This window comes from Schistocerca cancellata, chromosome 1, assembly GCF_023864275.1.
Source record: "Schistocerca cancellata isolate TAMUIC-IGC-003103 chromosome 1, iqSchCanc2.1, whole genome shotgun sequence".
In the NCBI taxonomy this organism is placed as follows: domain Eukaryota; kingdom Metazoa; phylum Arthropoda; class Insecta; order Orthoptera; family Acrididae; genus Schistocerca; species Schistocerca cancellata.
In genome coordinates, this window is record NC_064626.1 from 666,183,626 (window position 1) to 666,202,793 (window position 19,168).

A 19,168-nucleotide genomic window follows, 5' to 3' on the forward strand; every position below is an offset into this window, starting at 1 on the left:
AGGGTAATTACAATCTGTAATGGCCACAGTGAGACACTGGGTCCAAGGACCACAAGTCACTGCAGATGCAACGGCCATGTGTGGCTAGGCACTATGGGAGGGACTTCCTTGGTGTGGAATGGGTGGCAGCTGTCAAAGTTCAGGTATTGCTGGTGGTTGGTAGGTTTGATATGGACAGAGGTACAGGTGTAGCTGTCTTTGAGGTGGAGAGCAACATCAAGGAAAGTGGCTTTTTGGGTTGAGTAGGACCAGGTGAAGCAAAAGGGGGAGAAGGTGCCAAGGTTCTGGAAGAATATGGAAAGGGTGTCCTCATCCTCAATCTAGATCACGAAAATGTCATCAGTGAATCTGAAATAGGTGAGGGGTTTGGGATTCTGGGTGGTTAGGGAGGATTGCTCTAGATGGCCCATGAATGGGTTGGCATAGGATGGTGCCATGCTGGTGCCCATAGCTGTACCCCGGATTTGTTTGCAGGTAATTTTGGATGAGGATATAGTTGGTCATGGTGACTAGGAAGGAGGATGCTGGCTTGGAATCCATCAGGCACTGGAAACGATAGTGTTAAATAATGGTAAGGTCATGGCCATTAGGAAAGTTGGTGTAAAGGGAGACGGCATCAATAGTGATAAGCAGGGCACCATGTGGTAAAGGAACAGGAACTGTGGAGGGTCGGTGGAAGAAATGGTTGGTGTCTTTTATACAGACGAGTAGGTTGTGGGTAATATGCAAAGATGTTGGTCTACGAGAGCAGAGATTCTCTCAGTGGGGCACAGTAACTGGCCCCAATGGGGTGTCCTGGATGGTTGGGTTTATGAACTTTAGGAAGCATTTAGAAGGTAGGAGTATGAATAGAGAGATGACCTCCGGGGACAGGTTCTGGGATGGGCCTAAAGATCTGAGGAGAGACCGGAGATCCTGCTCGATTTCTGGATTGGGTCACTGTGGCAGGATTTGTAGCTGGAAGAATCTGACAACTGGCAGAGTCCTTCTGTTAGGTAATCCTTGCAGTCCAAAAAACAGTGGTAGAGCCTTTATCAGCAGGCAGGATTATAAGGTCAGTCAAGGTCAACATTTAAATGATTTCAGCATATGCACCCCTGGTAACATGCAAAATATCAGGCCAGTATTCAGTCTCTTGCCGCACATTCTACAATGTGTCTGGCATCATTGTGCCAATGGCATCTCAGAGGCGTTGTTGCAGTGTCACAGTATTAGGAACTGCTGTTTTGTACACAGTATCTTTCACAAACACCCAGAGAAGGAAATCTAAAGGGGTAGCGTTAGGTGCTGTAGGGAGCCATGGCATTGGGCAGTCTCTGACAGTCCACCTGTTGGCAAAGGTGTCATTAAGAGAATTACAGACCTCTAGAGCCTAATGAGGAGGAGCATCACCTTGCTGTGAAAGGTGACAGTGTCTTGCATATCCTGTAGCACCAACAATTGGAGGTAAACTGATCCACTTAACGTTACTTTCAAAGAAAACAAATGGGCCAATCACTCAATCACACATTAACCCGCACCACACCTTAACATTTATACTGTCCCAAATGTGTTCTCATACGATGTGAGGCTTTTCTGATCCCAAGACCCATACATTATGACAGTTAACTGAGCTACAAACATGAAATGTGGCCTCATAATAAAAACACACACACTTCAAGAAATCATTTTCCTCATCCAAACAGTTCAGCTTGTCCGTTGCAAATTGTTCATGTTTTTGGCAATCATCTGGTTGTAGTTTCTGAACAATTTTTTACTTGTGCGCATAAAATTTAAGATATTTGCGAACTATTTTCTACACTGTACTCTTTGGCACTTGAAGCTCCGTGAAGCTTGTCTAATCAATATCTGTGGAGACCTCATGAATGCAGTCTGAACTGGCTGCACAGTCTTCTCCAAAACAGGTTGTCTGCTGCTGCTTGTTCATTTCTGAATGGATCCCCTTGCTAAAAAAGTTTCCATCCATGATCTGATTAATCTGACATCAGCTGCTTTCTTTCCATAACTGGGCACAAACTTTCATTAATTAGTGATTTGGTTTCTGCTTGCTACACAACACACTGAGCTTCCTCCTTAGGGGGGAGCCATTTTTATGATATAGCTCACATGGTGCTCCTTGTAGCGAAAGTATTGAATGAGATACTGCTGTACAGAAACTTCATGGGTTCACTAGTAGACCTGTAACAAAAAACAAATGTTACCATCATAAACATAATTTATATTTTATCTTGAAATCAGGGTAAACTTTCATGGACATCCTGTACAACATGAACAGCAAGGGTCCCAACATACTTTTCTGGGGCACATCTGAAGTTACTGCTACATATGATAATGAGTCTCCATCCAAGATTACATGCTGTGTTCTTCCTATCTAGAAATCCTCAGTCTAGTCACAGATTTTGCTTGACACCCTATATGCCCTTACATTTAACAATAAGGATGGATGTGGTACTGAGTCAAATGCTTTTCGGGAATCAAGAAATACTGCATCTATCTGACTGCTTTGATCCAAAGCCTTCAGTACCTTATGTTAGTTGGATTTTGTATGATCTATGATTTCGGAATCCATACTGGTTGCCATGGAGTAGGTCATTCTGTTCAAGAAACCCCATTAAGTTTGAGCTCAGAATAGATTGTAAGATTCCACTGTAAGACATGGGTCACTTCTGCTATCCTTCTTGTAGACAGGTGTGACCTGTGCTTTCTTCCAACTATGGGGCATTGTGTTTTGTTCAAAGATCTATGATAATTTATAATTAGAAGAGGACCTCCTCAATGTAGTCTCCTAAATATCGTTTTTGCTTCCAATCTTATGTTTTCTCTGTATATTACCTGTACTGCATTTTCTTTTGCAATAAAGACTGTTACATTGTGTTGTAACTTTCACACACTGGTTCCTATTTGTTACCAGTAATTTTTAAAATTGCCTCTGCAATGCCCTATTTGCTCATAAGTAATTTGTATTTCGATTACTTTCTGCTAGATGGCGCGAATCTGTTTTCGTGTCCATCTCCTGGTTGTCTCAGCATGTTAGCCATTTCGTCTGATGGTAGTGGCTGTATTATGCCGATCTTGGCCCTACACGACCTTGCGGTTGTCTTTTATATTCCATGGAGAATTTTATCTGGCTGACAATTATGTTATACTTTTACATTTTAGATTTTATTCCTATGACATTTCTGTTTGACGAGAGCACTTTTGTTCAGACATTTTAAACCATAGCATGATTACATGGCAGTACATTCTGTTTATAGGTAATTTATGGAAGTAATCCTATTAAGTGTGTATTATTTCAATCTATGTCATTATATTTTTAGGTATTCCATGTAACTTTTTATTCTGATGAAGACTGCCCAAGTGCAACTGAAACTGTGGTCAATTGACAAAATTTTGTGCAACCAAAGTGGCTGTATATACGTTCTGTATTTAAATAGTGTGTGGTTGCTGGATCACAGCCAATAAAATGTTTAAAATTTCAATATGCTACATTCCTGTAACACTCCTGGCCCCAACCTTTATTAGCCATTGTCCTTACCTCTGTAGCCCTTCCCTAATCCTGTTCAAACACTACACAGCCCTTTGTTCCACTGACACACTCAGACTTATCATTTCTCTCATTTTCTGCCCCCCCCCCCCCCAACTTTCCTCTGCCCTCCCAACTGCACCTAGCTGCCCTACTCTTCATCTCGTCCCTGCACTCGCCCACTTACTGCAGTTTACTGTCCTCCACCCCTACCCTGCTATCCCTGCCCCAGACTTCTTACTTCCACCCAGTTACCTTTCCCATCATGCGCTACTGCTCACAGTCTGGCTCCAGCTGCCAGAGACTGTGGTCATGTGTGTGAGCTGCATTTACATGAGTATGTTCTTGTACGTATATGATGTCTGTTTTCGACAAAGGACTTGTTGACTGAAAGCTTACTTTCCAGCAGTCTTTTTGTTAAGCCTATCTGCGACTCACCATTATACGGTGAGTAGCAACTATCCTTTTCATAATATTGCTACATTCCATCCTGGAATTTCGCTTGTTTAAATGTTGAAGTGCATAATCCGAATTAAATTTTTATGTCAGTTTCAAAACTTAATTAGTAGAGGCATAAGTTTTATTTACTGTGCACAATAAATAATTACACTATCTTGTTATCAGGGTAAACATTTGTGGACACCCTGTATATTAATGAACTTTCGGACAATATTAACAGTTACCTCTGACTTTTTGCAGATGATGTGCAAAGATTGGCAACTTGCTTTACATGTTAAGAAATGTAAAACTGTGCACTTCACAAAATTAATAATTGTAGTATCCTACGACTATAATACCAATTAGTCACAATTGGAATTGGTCAAACCATACAAACAGCTGGGTACAGCACTTTTTAGGGATATGAAATGGAATGATCAAGTAGGCTTAGTCGTAAGTACGGCACGTGAGAGACTTTGGTTTATGGGCAGAATGCTGGGGAAATGCAGTTAATCTACAAAGGAGAATGCTTACAAATCACTCATGCCATTACAGAGTACTGTTCAAGTGCGGGGTACCTGTACCAAACAGGACTGACAGGGGATACTGAATGTATACAGAGAAAGGCAGCATGAATGGTCACACGTTTGTTTGACCCATGAGACAGTGTCACAGAGATACTGAAGAAACTGAACTGTCATACTCTTGAAGAAATATGAAAACTATCCTGAAAAGGCCTATTTATGAAGTTTCATGAACTGGCTTTAAATGATGAATCTAGGAAGATACTACAAACCCCTAAATATCACTCATGTAGGGATTGTGAGGACAAGACTAGATTAATTATATTATGCTCATTGGCATTTAAAATAACCATTCTTCCTGCACTACATACATGAATGGAATGGAAAGAAACCTTAACTTCTGTTACAATGGGTCGTACACTCTGTCATGTACTTCCCAGTAGTTTACAGAATGTAGTTGTGAATGGTGATGTAGAGGCAATCTGACAATCCACATTCAAAATTTTTGTGTTGTTTACTTATGTACTTACAAATATATGTATTTCAATGACAGTGTGAGAATTACATTTTGCAACAAATTGCTATTTACTGTGAATGTAAGACTATTAGCATTAGTCAGTTATTACAGATATTGGTAAGTAATGTAATGGTGCTAGTGACTTACAAGAATATTGTATAATCAATGATATTTCAGCAAACTTTAGCAGCACTTTGAAGTGTGTTCAACTGGTAGCCCTCACTTCACTAATGTCATATCATTTCAGTATCAGTAAACATTTGTAGTACACTCCTTCTTCCTCTTAAGGAAAGAATGTACTAATATATTCTCTCCCTTGAGCAAACTTACTAGTGCAGACAGAGTATGTCAAATCCTTGGCATCTGAAACTGATGACTGAGACAGGGGCAATACACATTTCAAATTCTGGAATAAGGATTGATCTTCACAATAGTAACCAACATAAGTTTTCAACTGGTTTCCATATTGGTCTCAGAGGTCAGAGGCATGAGTTGATAGTACACAGCCTGAGGCATTATGGAATAGTTAACTTGATAATGAAGTAAGTGTTTGTGTGTGTGTGTGTGTGGGGGGGGGGGGGGGGGGGGGTTGCACTGCATAGAGAGAGAGAGAGAGAGAGAGAGAGAGAGAGAGACCAAGACTTGTCTACAGTAAGCATGTTCAAGAGGATATGGGTCTTATTACTTATGAAAGAAATAGACAGGCTTGCACAGGACAGACTAGCATGGAGAGCTGTATCAAACCAGCCTCTGGAGTGAAAAAAAAAGCCCAAATCAACATGTACGTCTCACTCCATATTCGTGCCTTAACACTTGTTATATTCACATGTTAAAGGCACCTCATTATTAAAAATACATAGTTCAATAAACATTTCATGAACTATTACAGAGTAGCAGAATGTACTTTATCTACAACAACTTTTTAAAGAGATCTGCTGTTTAAATGTTCTACGTACCTGTTTATTAGCAAATATCAAAAGAGAAGCGTCCTTTAATTCCTTTTCAGACACCAATTTTGATAATTCATTTTGAGCTTCTGGAAGTCGTGATATATTACTTGAATCAATCACAAAAACAACAGCCTGAGGGAAAAAAAAAAGCTGTTAATGTGACATGTGGAAAATAATTAAAACATAGATGACTTGAAAAAATACAAAAACTGACAAGAGACCTTCAGTATTAAATTGAAAGGACAGAAGTGCTAGATAAAGTAATATAAGGCAGGAGTTGTGACATTTAAAAACTTTCCAGGCTTACTGATTTTTGCATGGAACTTCAGGCAATTTGTCAAATGTCCATACTATGATGCCTAGATATTTTGGTCCACAGTTTTGTGATCATCTTCAGGTATCAACAGAGAGTTATGATACAATGCTTGAATCTTCAACAATGTAAAAATAATTTGTGGAAAAATTAAAACAATTTGTGGAAAAATTAAAACAATTTGTGGAAAAAATTGCAGAGGGCCAGAAGTCTATCAACTGAAATATCATGAGAGCAAGTTGCCAAAATCTGTTAGATTCTCTGTTGTTTCATAAAGTAAGCCTAGGTTTTTTCTGTACTCATTATAATAAAAAATTCTGTTTTTCATCCTACTATTGTGTAAATGAACTTATGTTATGCGTTATAAATGAAATGAAACAAAGTCCTTGAGAATCATGCCTGAAAATGTAAACAAACACAAAAACTGACAAAATTAATAAAATAGTTGTTTCAGCTTAACCAATAAACTGTATAATGGGAAAATATCATGATGTGTCTGCCTTAGTGCATTGTTTTTTGTTTAAACCTATCTTTTCATTCCAAATATTATTATTAGCAAAAAGTATTCTTTTGTGAAACTCTGCTTGAACATTAAAAATCATCTAGAGCTTTAGTGATACAGCTAGTATCAGGTGCACACAGAAAGAGCAGTTCTACAATTAAACACAAAACACTGAAAAAAATAGATAAGAAATACCTGTACAAGCAAACAATGAGAATAATAGACTAAGAACTTTCCCTGTGTTCTTGACAAATGCATGCAACCAATAGTATTGCTGAAAAAAAGCCTAATATTAGTCTAATGAATGGCAGTATGTTGTAGGTAAATAAGTAGTATTATATTTCACATATGCACAGTGTGTTTCGTAAGGTGGAAAAGATAAAAAAATCAGTAAGGGAAGCACATCAAGATATGGACATTCCTCAATATTCTTTAGTTTATCAATAAATATATAGAGATGTTTGTGAATTTTCATTTATACATTTCTCATTACAGGACAGAAATGTCTACAAACATGCCTTTGAGCATTAACAAATATTATCTGTCCGTATTTTATGTGAAAGTCTCTTCAGTGGCTATATTTTCACCAACATACAGAACTGACAAACTATTTCTTTAAAAAAAAATTAAAAAAGAATTTTTTTAAATTGAAATTTTAGGACATTAAATGAGATTTCACATCTATAAATAAAGTTGTAACAAATATGATTTCTGGGGAGGGGTGGGGGAACTAACTCTACTTTTTCAGCCAGAGGAATAAGCGAAAGCATGTTTTCTTGAGAAACTGATCAATCAAGAAATGAATTGAAACAAAATGATTAATTACTAGTAAGTAAAGAGAGAGAAAGGAGCAAGGGGGAAACATTCTGAATTACATAAGCATGCTGTAAAAAGCATTCAGCACATAGTGCAAAGAAAGATCTTGGCACAACAATTTTATTAGTGTAATTCCATTTGTATATTCCTTAACTGCCTCATTATTCAATGCAGTTCTAACATAAAAGGCAACAAAAAGCTTTCCATTTCAGCTGCCACAATCTGCACCATAATTTATTTTCTAAAATGTGTGTGTGTGTAGGTAGGCGCGTGCGTGCTTACGTGTGTGTGTGTGTGTGTGTGTGTGTGTGTGTGTGTGTGTGTGTGTCAGTAAATAGCAATTTTATACACTTTCAGGATGTCCCAGTATGACTAGTCAACCACCGAAAATGCAACCCTTTATTTACAAATATCATCAGAGGCTACAGCAACAAAGATACAATTTAATTTAAAAAACATTACAGGCACATAAATATTATACTGTGTGGTCAAACATTACTCAGGGAGTTCCATGAACAAAATACTGGTGAGTTCATTCCAAACTGCCTTTACAGTAAAAACAGTTTGTTATGCTCAACATGAGTCATCAGAATAATGCAAATCATTATCACCACATAAAATAAAGCAACTGATTGAAAGTGATGAATTAAGGGTCATGCATGCCCAATTGATTTATTGTCACATGTGCAACGCTTACACCACCAAACTTTCCATGCAAAAGGTGCAGGTACTCGAGCATGCATGTATCGGCTGATCATACCACACCACACATTCAAGTGGAAACATTCCTGATGCCAACTCTGGATATTGGCAGGGAATTCAAACATCAACTGGCAGTGCAGGTTCGTAAGTCCATGCCACTGGAATCCTCTTCCCACACATCTTCCATGCTTTATGACTTCTTGGCTACATCTTTACCACTTTAAGTTGATAGCAATTTTTTGTTCGTAATCTAGACTGTAGAATGCATTTTTAGCAGTTGGCACTTCTGGGACATCCTGCACATGCAGTGAAATGATTCACTTACTGACAGAAATTTTGCCAATGAGACACCCAACAACAAAAGGAAAAAATTACATGTTGCCCTTCCTTAAAAGCATCATGTGCTGATTTGATTTGTTATTTTTCAAAAGCAGCTGTACATTTTTATGAACTGTTTTCTGCAGCTTATTTCACAGTCCTCTGAGGATATTTTGTTGTCACTAAAATAGTACACATGCACTCAATGACTAAGAAATCTCAAATTGTTAACAGAGTTTAATCAGCTACTATTCATGGTTTCTTACATAAAATATGACACTGGCTGTTTTTTTTTTTTACCACCATTTGACAGTACTGAATGGCACATACACTTGCAGCTCCTCTCATATTCAACACACACTGTATGCTAACAATGAAAAACAGATATGACAGTTAAAAAATGTGTGTACAATATTAATAATGGAAGGGGTAAAAGTAACCCCTCACTGTACAGCTGAGTCACTGAACAGTTAACAGGCACATGAACAAGACTGAAATTATTGCTAATATTTAGGACACTGCCCTCCCTAGAGATAACTGACAAAAACATACATATACAGATTTATAAAATAGAATACAGTTTGTTATAGTTGAAAGAATGTAAAATATCTTTCTCTCTTGTTTACAAATACCCTCTTAATCTTACTACCCCCCCCCCCCCTCCTTTCCCCATTAAAAAGCGAAGAACTTCTTCTCTCTTGCAAATTCGCCCATCAAAAATGAATTACTATCATCAAACTACAGGAATTTACAAATATTTACATTTATTTCTTCATAAAAGCTTCATAAATCATCTTGTGGTTTACAGCAAAGGGTGCCTGAAAGCATTATTGTTTGTCATTTTGTTATTATGGTCACAGACCAAGGAGATGAAAAATAGCCCATGGAGATGAAATATAGCTTCCATACATTTCCATATTTGGGAATAGGCCTATTACTCCTCATCTTACACTACATGATCAAAAGTATCCAGACACCTGCCTGAAAATAACTTACAAGTTCATGGTGTCCTCCATCGGTAATGCTGGAATTCAATATGGTGTTGGCCCACCCATAGCCTTTATGGCAGCTTCCACTCTCACAGGTATATGTTAAATCAGGTGCCGGAAGGTTTCTTGGGGAATGGCAACCAATTCTTCATGGAGTGTTGCACTGAGAAGAGGTATTGATGTCGGTCGGTGAGACCGGGTACGAAGTCTGCATTCCAAGACATCCCAAAGGTGTTCTACAGGATTCAGGTCAGGACTCTGTGCAGGTCAGTCCATTACAGGGATGTTACTATTGTGTAATCACTCCGCCACAGGCCATTCTTTATGAACAGGTGCTCAATCATGTTGAGAGATTCAATCGCCATCCCCGAATTGCTCTTCAACAGTAGGAAGCAAGAAAGTACTTAAAACATCAATGCGGGCCTGTGCTGTGATAGTGCCATGCAAAACATGGGGTGCAAGCCCCTCCATGAAAAACACAACCACACCATAACACCACCGCCTCCAAATTTTACTGCTGTTGGCACTACACACGTTAGCAGATGACCTTCACCGGGCATTCGTCATACCCACACCCTGCCATCAGATTGCCACATTGTCTATCGTGATCCGTCAGTCCACACAATGTTTTTCCACTGTTCAGTCATCCAATGTTTACACTCCTTACACCAAGTGAGGCGTCGTTTGGCATGGACCGGGGCGATGTGTGGCTTATGAGCGGCCGCTCAACCATGAAATCCAAGTTTTCTCACCTCCTGCCTGTCATAGTACTTGCAGTGGATTCTGATGTAGTTTGGAATTTCTGTGTAATGGTCTGGATAGATGTCTGCCTATTACAAATTACGACCCTCTTCAACTGTCAGCAGTCTTTGTCAATCAACAGACAAGGTTGGCTTGTACGCTTTTGTGCTGTAGGTGTCCCTTCACATTTCCACTTCACTATTACATTGGAAACAGTGGACTTAGGGATGTTTAGGAGTGTGGAAATCTCGCATACAGACATATGACACAAGTGACACCCAATCACCTGACCACGTTCGAAGTCTGTGAGTTCCGCAGACTACTGAGGTCACTGATATGGAGTACCTGGCAGTAGGTGGCAGCACACTGCACCTAATATGAAAAACGTTTGTTTTTGGAGGTGTCCGGATACTTTTGTTCACATAGTGTATCACTATAAAAAGAAGGAAGATTATGGTCTTTTGTTCTATTAGATTAGATTAGTTTTTGTTCAATATCCATACTGATGAGATCCTCAAGGATGTAGATGATCTCATAAAATAAGAACCCAAACAATGGAAAATCCAGGGTAGAATGTAACAATATTATGAAATGGAAAGTTGCTACTCACCATATAGTGGAGATGCTGAGTTGCAGATAGGCATAACAAAAAGACTATCACAAATAAAACTTTCAACCAGTAAGGCCTTTGTTAAAAATAGACCACACACACACACACACACACACACACACACACGACTGCAGTCTCAGGCAACTGATGGCACACTGCAAGCAGCAGCACCAGTGCATGATGGGAGTGGTGACTGGGTGGGGGTAAAGAGGAGGCTGGAATGAGGAGGGACTGGGACAGTAGGGTAGGGGTGGCAGACAGTGAAGTGCTGCAGGGGAGCACGCAGGGACAAGGTGGAGAGAGGGTAGGGCAGCTATGTGCAGTCGGGAGATTAAACGGAGGGCAGGGGAGAGATGGGGAGGGGGGGGGGGGAGAGGAAAAAGAGTGACTTCAGTCGCCTGAGGCTGCAGTCGTGTGTGTGAGTTGCGTTTGCATGTGTGTGTGTGTGTGTGTGTGTGTGTGTGTGTGTGTGTGTGTGTGTGTGCGCGCGCGCGCGCGCGACTCAGCATCTCCGCTATATGGTGAGTAGCAACTTTGTTTTTCATAATATTGTTGAATAAATAAGAAACATTTCCAAACAAAAAAAAGGAGCCCTACAGATGTTTCTTCCACAGGACAATGGCGACGTCATTTGGACAAAGCTCAAACTCAGAATGAATAAGCCACATTGTCTTTAAAGAAATCATCCTGACATTTACTGTAAGCAATTTAGAGAAACTTTCTTTTTATATTTATTAATTCGACCTGTCTTCCAACTACACACAACAATTTTATGGATGTACCTCTTATATGTTTAGCAAATTACCTCTTTCACTGAAAAGCAATACCTCCATGGAATTTCCAGAAGTTGTCTTTACCGGCAACAAGGTTCATATAGGAACTACAACTTCTTTGGAAACAGTTAATCAGCTACTCAGTAATTATGTTGGGCAAGATAGAAAAATTGGTTTAAGTAATGGACATATGTTCAGAATGAGTGAGGTTCAATATCCCTATTTAGATATCCCGATTTTAGTTTTTAATTATTTCCGAAAATCATTTGGGCTCTGTGCTGGGATTGGTCCTTTAAAAACACCAAAACCAATTTCATGTTTCATTCTTGTCCACTCCCAGCTTCTATTCCACCTCTAATTTTCTATGGATAATTAATTCTAATCTCAATTTCTTCTTCTTCTCCTTCTCTTAGCATTGCAACACTGTATGGGTCTTATCATCTTCAACATGTTTCCTCTTATCTGTCTTCTCCAGTGCAGTTCTTTACCATTTTCTAACTGTAAAGAGTATTTTATACTCTCCTCCATATACACACACATTCTATGTTCCAAATTTAAGCACTGTTATATCCACAATCCTGTATCTTTGTAAGGACAGTCATGCAGCCCCAGCTTCTTCTGAACACACTAGCCTCCCCACCCAAAACCAAAAGTGCCTTTATCAAAGCAGTATTTTCTTAAACAAAGCAGTGTTTTCTTACTCAATACTCCTACTAATTGACAAGCTATTCGCAGCTTACTGTGCACTGCTGTATTAAAACAAACTTGTAGAACAAACTGTCAAACTATGTATTTTCCTCCTGATTCTTCACTGTTAGGACTGTTGTTTGGTTCAAATTTCTTAGATCTGGAACAGCTCATGCATAACCTACAAGACATTTCTTTAGATCTCATGCAGCTTATCTTGATACTAGGCATTCACATACCTGATGGTCATTTACACAGAGCTATCTTCGCCTTAATTTTTTTACTGCCATGGCTACTAGCAAGTTGTAAGTCAGAAGGAGTGGCACAATTGTGTACATCAGCAACAGTCCAACTAGGTGTTGCATCCTGTAATGTGTATGTGTGTTTCCAAGAAATATTACTACTGCTAATGAATAAGATACAAAGAGTATCTAACAGCCTCCACTGCTGAATACTAACACAATGTTTTCGCCAGAACAGTTATATTTAAGGATCTCTCTTAAATTGAATTAGTGATAATTTATTTGGTATCTGATAGCGATTCGGATCCACCCAGCCTGAATATCAATATGAAGGAAAGATCAGAGATATTCTGGCTTCATACCGAGACTGCAGCTTGATTACATGGAGGATGCTGCCACTACAGGCAGGTCATGTGGGTCTGTGCACTGACTTGACAATTTCTATAAACATTGTGGCCCTGCACTTGTATGGCAATTCTCATCATTCTCTGAGGCTTTCATATGTGCCACAGATAGTAGAGTGATTGACCTTGACTGCATTTATGTTTCGCGATTGGGATCGCTCTCGGGACTATGTGTACATGTTTACAACAACTTTCATTACACCCTGGGCTTTGCTTCTGGCTAACTATTCACTCCATGAACTCTGGCATCAATGACCTCAGAAACTGCCAATTTTTATCACTGCTGGTGCAAGTGATTGTAATCAACCTTCTACCTATGTCTAGCAAGACAGAAAAAGTTACAGAATCAACCTCGCTAGCAACTATATCTTCAGGTGACACAACAGGTTTGATTCCCACAGCCTGTGATCTGAGTGACCTGACCTTCCTTTTCTAACCTTCCCCAGCTTATCCCTTTGTCCTCCAAGAGGGAAAAATTAGTGGTTCCAAAAGTTAGGATGGTTTTGTGTAGTTTTGTGTGTCTATCAGCAGCACTAAAAATTTTGTCTCTTGTGCAGAAGCACAGACCAACAATTCTGTCTTATATTTTCTGACGTAAATTTTTGTTTCATTCAGTAATTGATTTTATTTTTAACATGTAGAAAACTGTATATAGAAAACTGTATGTGATACAAGCTATGCATCATACAAAAAGGCCCTGATGAATTACTAGCACATACTTAATCATATTTCTACTGAATAAGTAAGAAACAAGAACCCAGAGGAAGAGTAATTACGAGATACTCACCTGAGTATTAAGATAATAATGTTTCCACAGGGGACGCAACTTATGCTGGCCTCCCACATCCCAAATAGTAAATTTCAGGTTCTTGTATTCAACTGACTCTACATTGAAACCAATTGTGGGTATTGTTGCCATAAATTCATTCTGCTTCAATTTGAATAGAATACTTGTCTTGCCGGCGCCATCCAGACCCAGAGTAACAACACGCATTTCCATCTTCGGACCAATATGCACCCGGTTGTCCTGCATCAAGTAATTAAAATGAATCATAACACATGCATCACATACCTTGAGGTATTGGAAGTGCAGCTAAAAGAAAGTGTGTACTAGATGAAGCTTCCTAATAGTGATGATGAAATTTTTGCTGCTCCTAAAAAATAAAAATCTGCCTGGTGTAAAGTGATTTAATTCTATTTTTAAACCTGTAATCCATGTTGCAATGCATGATAAGTGTGGATGTTGCTGTAGGATAGTCAAACAGGGAGTGATATGTGGAGACTACAGGTTGAAATTTCCCTGGGGTGATCATAGTGGGCAACAGAGAAGGTAAGTCATTGAGGCTCTCCTACGGAGCTATAGGTTTAGCAAAAAAAAAGACAAGAGAATTGCAAAGCAAAGATTTGTGCTCTTCAGGTTGAATGAATTAGATCACATGAAATTTGAACCAGATAGGTTGAAAGGGGAAAAAAGACCTCAGGAACTGAGTGAAGGTAACAAGTAATGGGCAAAAGGGGACCAGCTCTTCAACTTCATCTACATTTGAGCTAACAGTATTGAATAAATTTAGCTTGTTACCTGAAGCAGGGCGTGAAGCTGTAGGTCACAGCTGGGTGCAGCAGACCACTGCCAAAGAAACTCACAGTAAGTTGGTACCAAAAGAGAGACAGAAGGTAAGAATCTTTCACTAGGTACTAGCCGTGGGAGGGCTGAAGGCAAGATGGTACAAGGTAGATTAGGAACAGGATACCAGGTAACAAGTATTGTGAAACCAAGTGCTAGCCTCGGCCAAGCGACCGTGAACATAGGAAATTTGAGCAAAGGTTTTAGCAAAGAGGATCAGGTTATTGTAGTGGGTGGAACAAGAAACAGCAAAGCTAAGAACAGTAATTACAGCATTGGGGGCAGCCTGGACAAAATATGAGTAGCAAATATATACACAAATGTGAGTTTTGTGGAGGCTATGCAGTACCATTGACCAGCCCTGGGTTAACACTGATTTGATCTGTGTGGACACTGAGTTGAGCAGGCTGCTGCTGACTGCAATCTTATATGAGTGCAGTACCTGTTGCTACATTTGGGAGATGGGGATATATCAGACATGGCCTGCACATGGCGAGATGAGGGGAAGATAGGCTGTCTGACTTTGTAGACAATATATAGGGAGGGCACCATCACAGGTAGCAAGATCCCTGTGGCTACTGATTTCAGTCATTTCTTTTCTGTTAGAATCAGGATTCAAGCACCTTGTTTTGTCAGAGTAACAGTAGAGCCCCACAAAATGCTTAAGAATGCACAGAAAAGTAAGATTAGCTTATTTCATCAGAATATTAGAGGATTGAGTAATGACGTAGAAGAACTTCTCGTCTGTTTCGAAAAGACAGACATCCTGTGTCTGTCTGAGCACCACATAACCACAAGGTTAGTTAAAGTTACATATAAAGGATTAAACTCTAGCAACTTACTCATATAGGTAAAGGAGGAGTTGTTACACATATTAAGACAGAACACAAGTTCAAAAACATTGAGACAAGTATATTTTGTAGTGATCAGCACAAAGAAGCACGTGTTTGTGAAGTAATAGTGAATTGTAATTGTATGTACTGTATATAGACCCCCACCAGGAAATTTTGAACTGTTTATGAGGAGTCTGAATTCCTTACTGTGCTCTCCATCAGACAGCAGCAAGCAGTTAATAGTCTGTGGTGACATCAGTGTAGTTTTCTACAGGATTCTGACAGGAAAAATGATCTGGAAACACCTTATTTGAATCACGCAATTTAATCTCATTAATTAACTTTTCAACACAGGTGGACAAAGACAGTAGGAACCTAACTGGTAATGATTTCTTTGATGAAGCTCAAAGCAAATAAATAACTGTTTACCCAGTAACAAATGCCCTCTCAGATCATGATGCACAGTTAGTTAGGTTAAATAATCCAGCACCTTACAGTGTGGATACTCCTCAGTGGGAATCAGAATAATTAATGATTCCAGGACAGATGTTTTTAAGAATAATTTACATGAGATGACTTGGGATGAAATTTATAATGAACCAAAGCCTAACATAAAATTTAATATATTGCATGACAAATTCATATCATTATTTGAGAATAGTTTTCCACATAAGCTAATCAGAGAGGACATTAAACAGTCATTTAAAAAGCCATGGATCAATAGAGGGATTGAAATAAATCATGAAACGAAAAGGGAAACGTAACTTTTGACAAGAACAAATAAAGATCCTGCAGTAGTTGCACATTACAAAAACTCCTCAAAATTACAAAGAAAAGTTATTAAAAACCGACTAATATGCAAATAATGTCAGAAATCAGTAATTCTGGCAACAGACTTAAGGCTATATGGAATGAAGTGAAATGAGAGAGGACAACCAGCTACAGGACAGGATAACATCATTATTCAATTGCATGGAATTACTATGAATGATGAACCACAGTTAGCAAATATGTTTAATAATCATTTCTTAAATATACTAGAAAGGATAGGAATAAACAGTTAAAGAGAAAAATCACAGCAGTATGTTGAAAAAGAAACTCTCACAAAATTGAATCATATGAATTATCACCAACTTCCCATTCTGAAATTAAGACAATTATACATTCTCACAAAAATGAAAGCTCATCTGGTTTTGATGGTGATGTCAGTAACTACTGACCTGTTTCACTGCTGACATCATTTTCCTAAATTTTTGAGATGATGTATTCTGGGATAGTATCTCACCTTAGTAACAATAATACCCTTAGCAGATCACAGTTGGATTTCAGAAGAGTTGCTCTACTGAAAAAAGCATTACATAATAAAACAGCACCACCTGATATTTTCTGCAACCTATCTAAAGCATTTGACTGAGTGAATCACAGTATTCTCCTAAAAAAAATCAAGTTTTATGGGGTCCATGATACAGCCAGCCAGTGGATAATGTCATGTCTAACCAAAAGAATGCAGAAAATTGTACTCAGCAGTCCAAGCAATATAGTCTGGAGACATAGTCCTGACTGGGAGAAATCACGTAGAGGGTTCCCTAACCACTATTGTTGTCTTCTGTCTAATACACAAGTAGAATTATTCTTTTTGCAGATGACACTAGTGTTGTAAACAGTTCAAGCATACATACAAAAACAGAAGAAATGGTAAATGTAGTTCCTGAAAGTATCACTGACTGGTTTTATGTGAAGGATTTCACCCTCAGTTTAAAAAAGACACAACATATTCAGTTCTGGACATCTAGGGGGTACTACACTAACGATAAGTGCAACACATGGTAAGGAGATAACAAATAGGGTGGAAACTTCAAAGCTCTGCAGTGTCCACATTGGTGGGGCAAAAAAAAAAAAAAAAATCTTGGAACTCCTAAAACAATTTAGTACAGCCACATCTGCACTCATAATCACTGAAAATCTAGGGGAGAGATAAATCAGTAAGTTGACATATTTTCATTCAATAAGTGATGTGGAATAATGTCTTGGGGCAACTCATATTTATGAAAGAAGGTCTTCACTGCTCAAAAATGTGTGTGCTGTAAGAATAATACCTGGCATTCACCCACCATCATGGTGTAGACCTCTGTGTAAGGAGTAGGGCATTCTGACTACTGTTTCATAGTACATTTGTTCCCTTATGAAGTTTGTTGCAAATAGTCCACTACCATTTAAAAGGAATGGCGATGTACATAATTAGCCAACTCCTTCTATTGTGTAGAGGAATTTCTATTAATGTAATGTGTATAAGGTGGTGGGTAGGAATTACTAACTCACATCTACACTTTTTTTTAAGAAATTTACTAAATGAGACCATGTACAAATTAATTTGATTTGGAATGTGAACGTAAAATGACTTTTACCACGTCACTATGATTTATTGTGCAAAATGATCCATGGAACATGAAACTAACTAACTTTGCATACATCATCAACATTTGGGTTGGTGGCATTGATCCAATACTTTGATATGACAGTTCAGAGCAATACAAGATAAAGTCATGTGAATCCAGCTTTCCCTCAGGACAAGCTTATAGTCATATTGGGAGTAGAGTATCACGGAAATCATAATAATTCCAAATTTGAGTATTTCTTTGCCAGCAGTCGTAAAGTTCCTCCCACAGGCTTTTATGTTATCAAAGTTTTCAGTTTTGTACAACATTTCTCTAGAAAAGTCAATCAGGTTGTATGAGTTATATATGATGTGGCAAGACAGTCAGTATGAATGAATGAAACTGAATATAATGTCATAAGAACAAACATTTTTGAGCTGTTATTTATGAAAAGTACTTTTAATTAAAAATTAAAGTGAGCACAGAATAGTACCAATACTTGAGACTGAAGAGTACTGTGTACCTACCAGCCACCTATAGAGGTATGCACACAGCACTGCTCCACTTGCTCGTGTTTTGGCAGTTGATACATAAGTGGAAGAACATTATTTGCTATGCAGTCATAATTGCAGTATAGCCATTAGAGTGTCATAAATTTTCCCTGGATTATACTGAAGGACAGAAAAGTGCAACATCAGCTTCATTTTCAGTGTCACACCATATAACAATGTACTTTCTGCCTGGAAAATCTTACCTTTGTGAATGTAATTGGTATGCTTGGGTCAGGCTGGAGCTGCTCGGGACTTAGATCAGAGTATTGTTGCTGTTGCTTCTCAATATAATTCAGAGCTTCCCGTAATTCACGAGCTTGTGTAAGAACACGTGCATCATCTTGTTGTATTATCTGTTCACACTGTAAACAAACTACGGCCACCTGAATAACGAAGCATTATATTTTAGACAGTGTTAATAAAAAGCACTATTAAAACAGCTAGACATATAGATTAGTTTGCATCATAAATCAATACTGGCATAAAATGAATTTTAAATCTGATACAGCATTTTAAGTTTCAGTAAAATACCACCACATTATTTATTACACAGAAATTAAGTATGAAATATTGCATATTCATAAATCATTCTGTTAAATGTGCTTGCTGATTTTTACATTTAAGATACAGAACAAATGCCATTTTGATTACAGGGGGTACCCCCCTTTCCCACCCCAAAAAAAGAAAAAAATTGAATTATTTTATAAAAGCTATACATTTTCAAATGATTTTCAAA

General features: G+C 38.4%; 1 protein-coding gene across 2 annotated transcripts in view; it reads right to left on the reverse strand.

Annotated features, from left to right (window-relative positions):
- The window catches only part of LOC126183807 (E3 ubiquitin-protein ligase TRIM23-like), a 63,334-nt gene that overhangs the window by 14,282 nt on the left and 29,884 nt on the right, over positions 1 to 19,168 (reverse strand). For both annotated transcript variants that reach the window (XM_049926058.1, XM_049926067.1), the window contains exons 8-10: positions 18,636 to 18,815; positions 13,837 to 14,076; positions 5,959 to 6,084 (exon numbers count right to left, since the gene is read on the reverse strand). In XM_049926058.1, the coding sequence (XP_049782015.1) occupies positions 5,959 to 6,084; positions 13,837 to 14,076; positions 18,636 to 18,815 (546 nt within the window). The remainder of the gene's footprint in view (positions 1 to 5,958; positions 6,085 to 13,836; positions 14,077 to 18,635; positions 18,816 to 19,168) is intronic.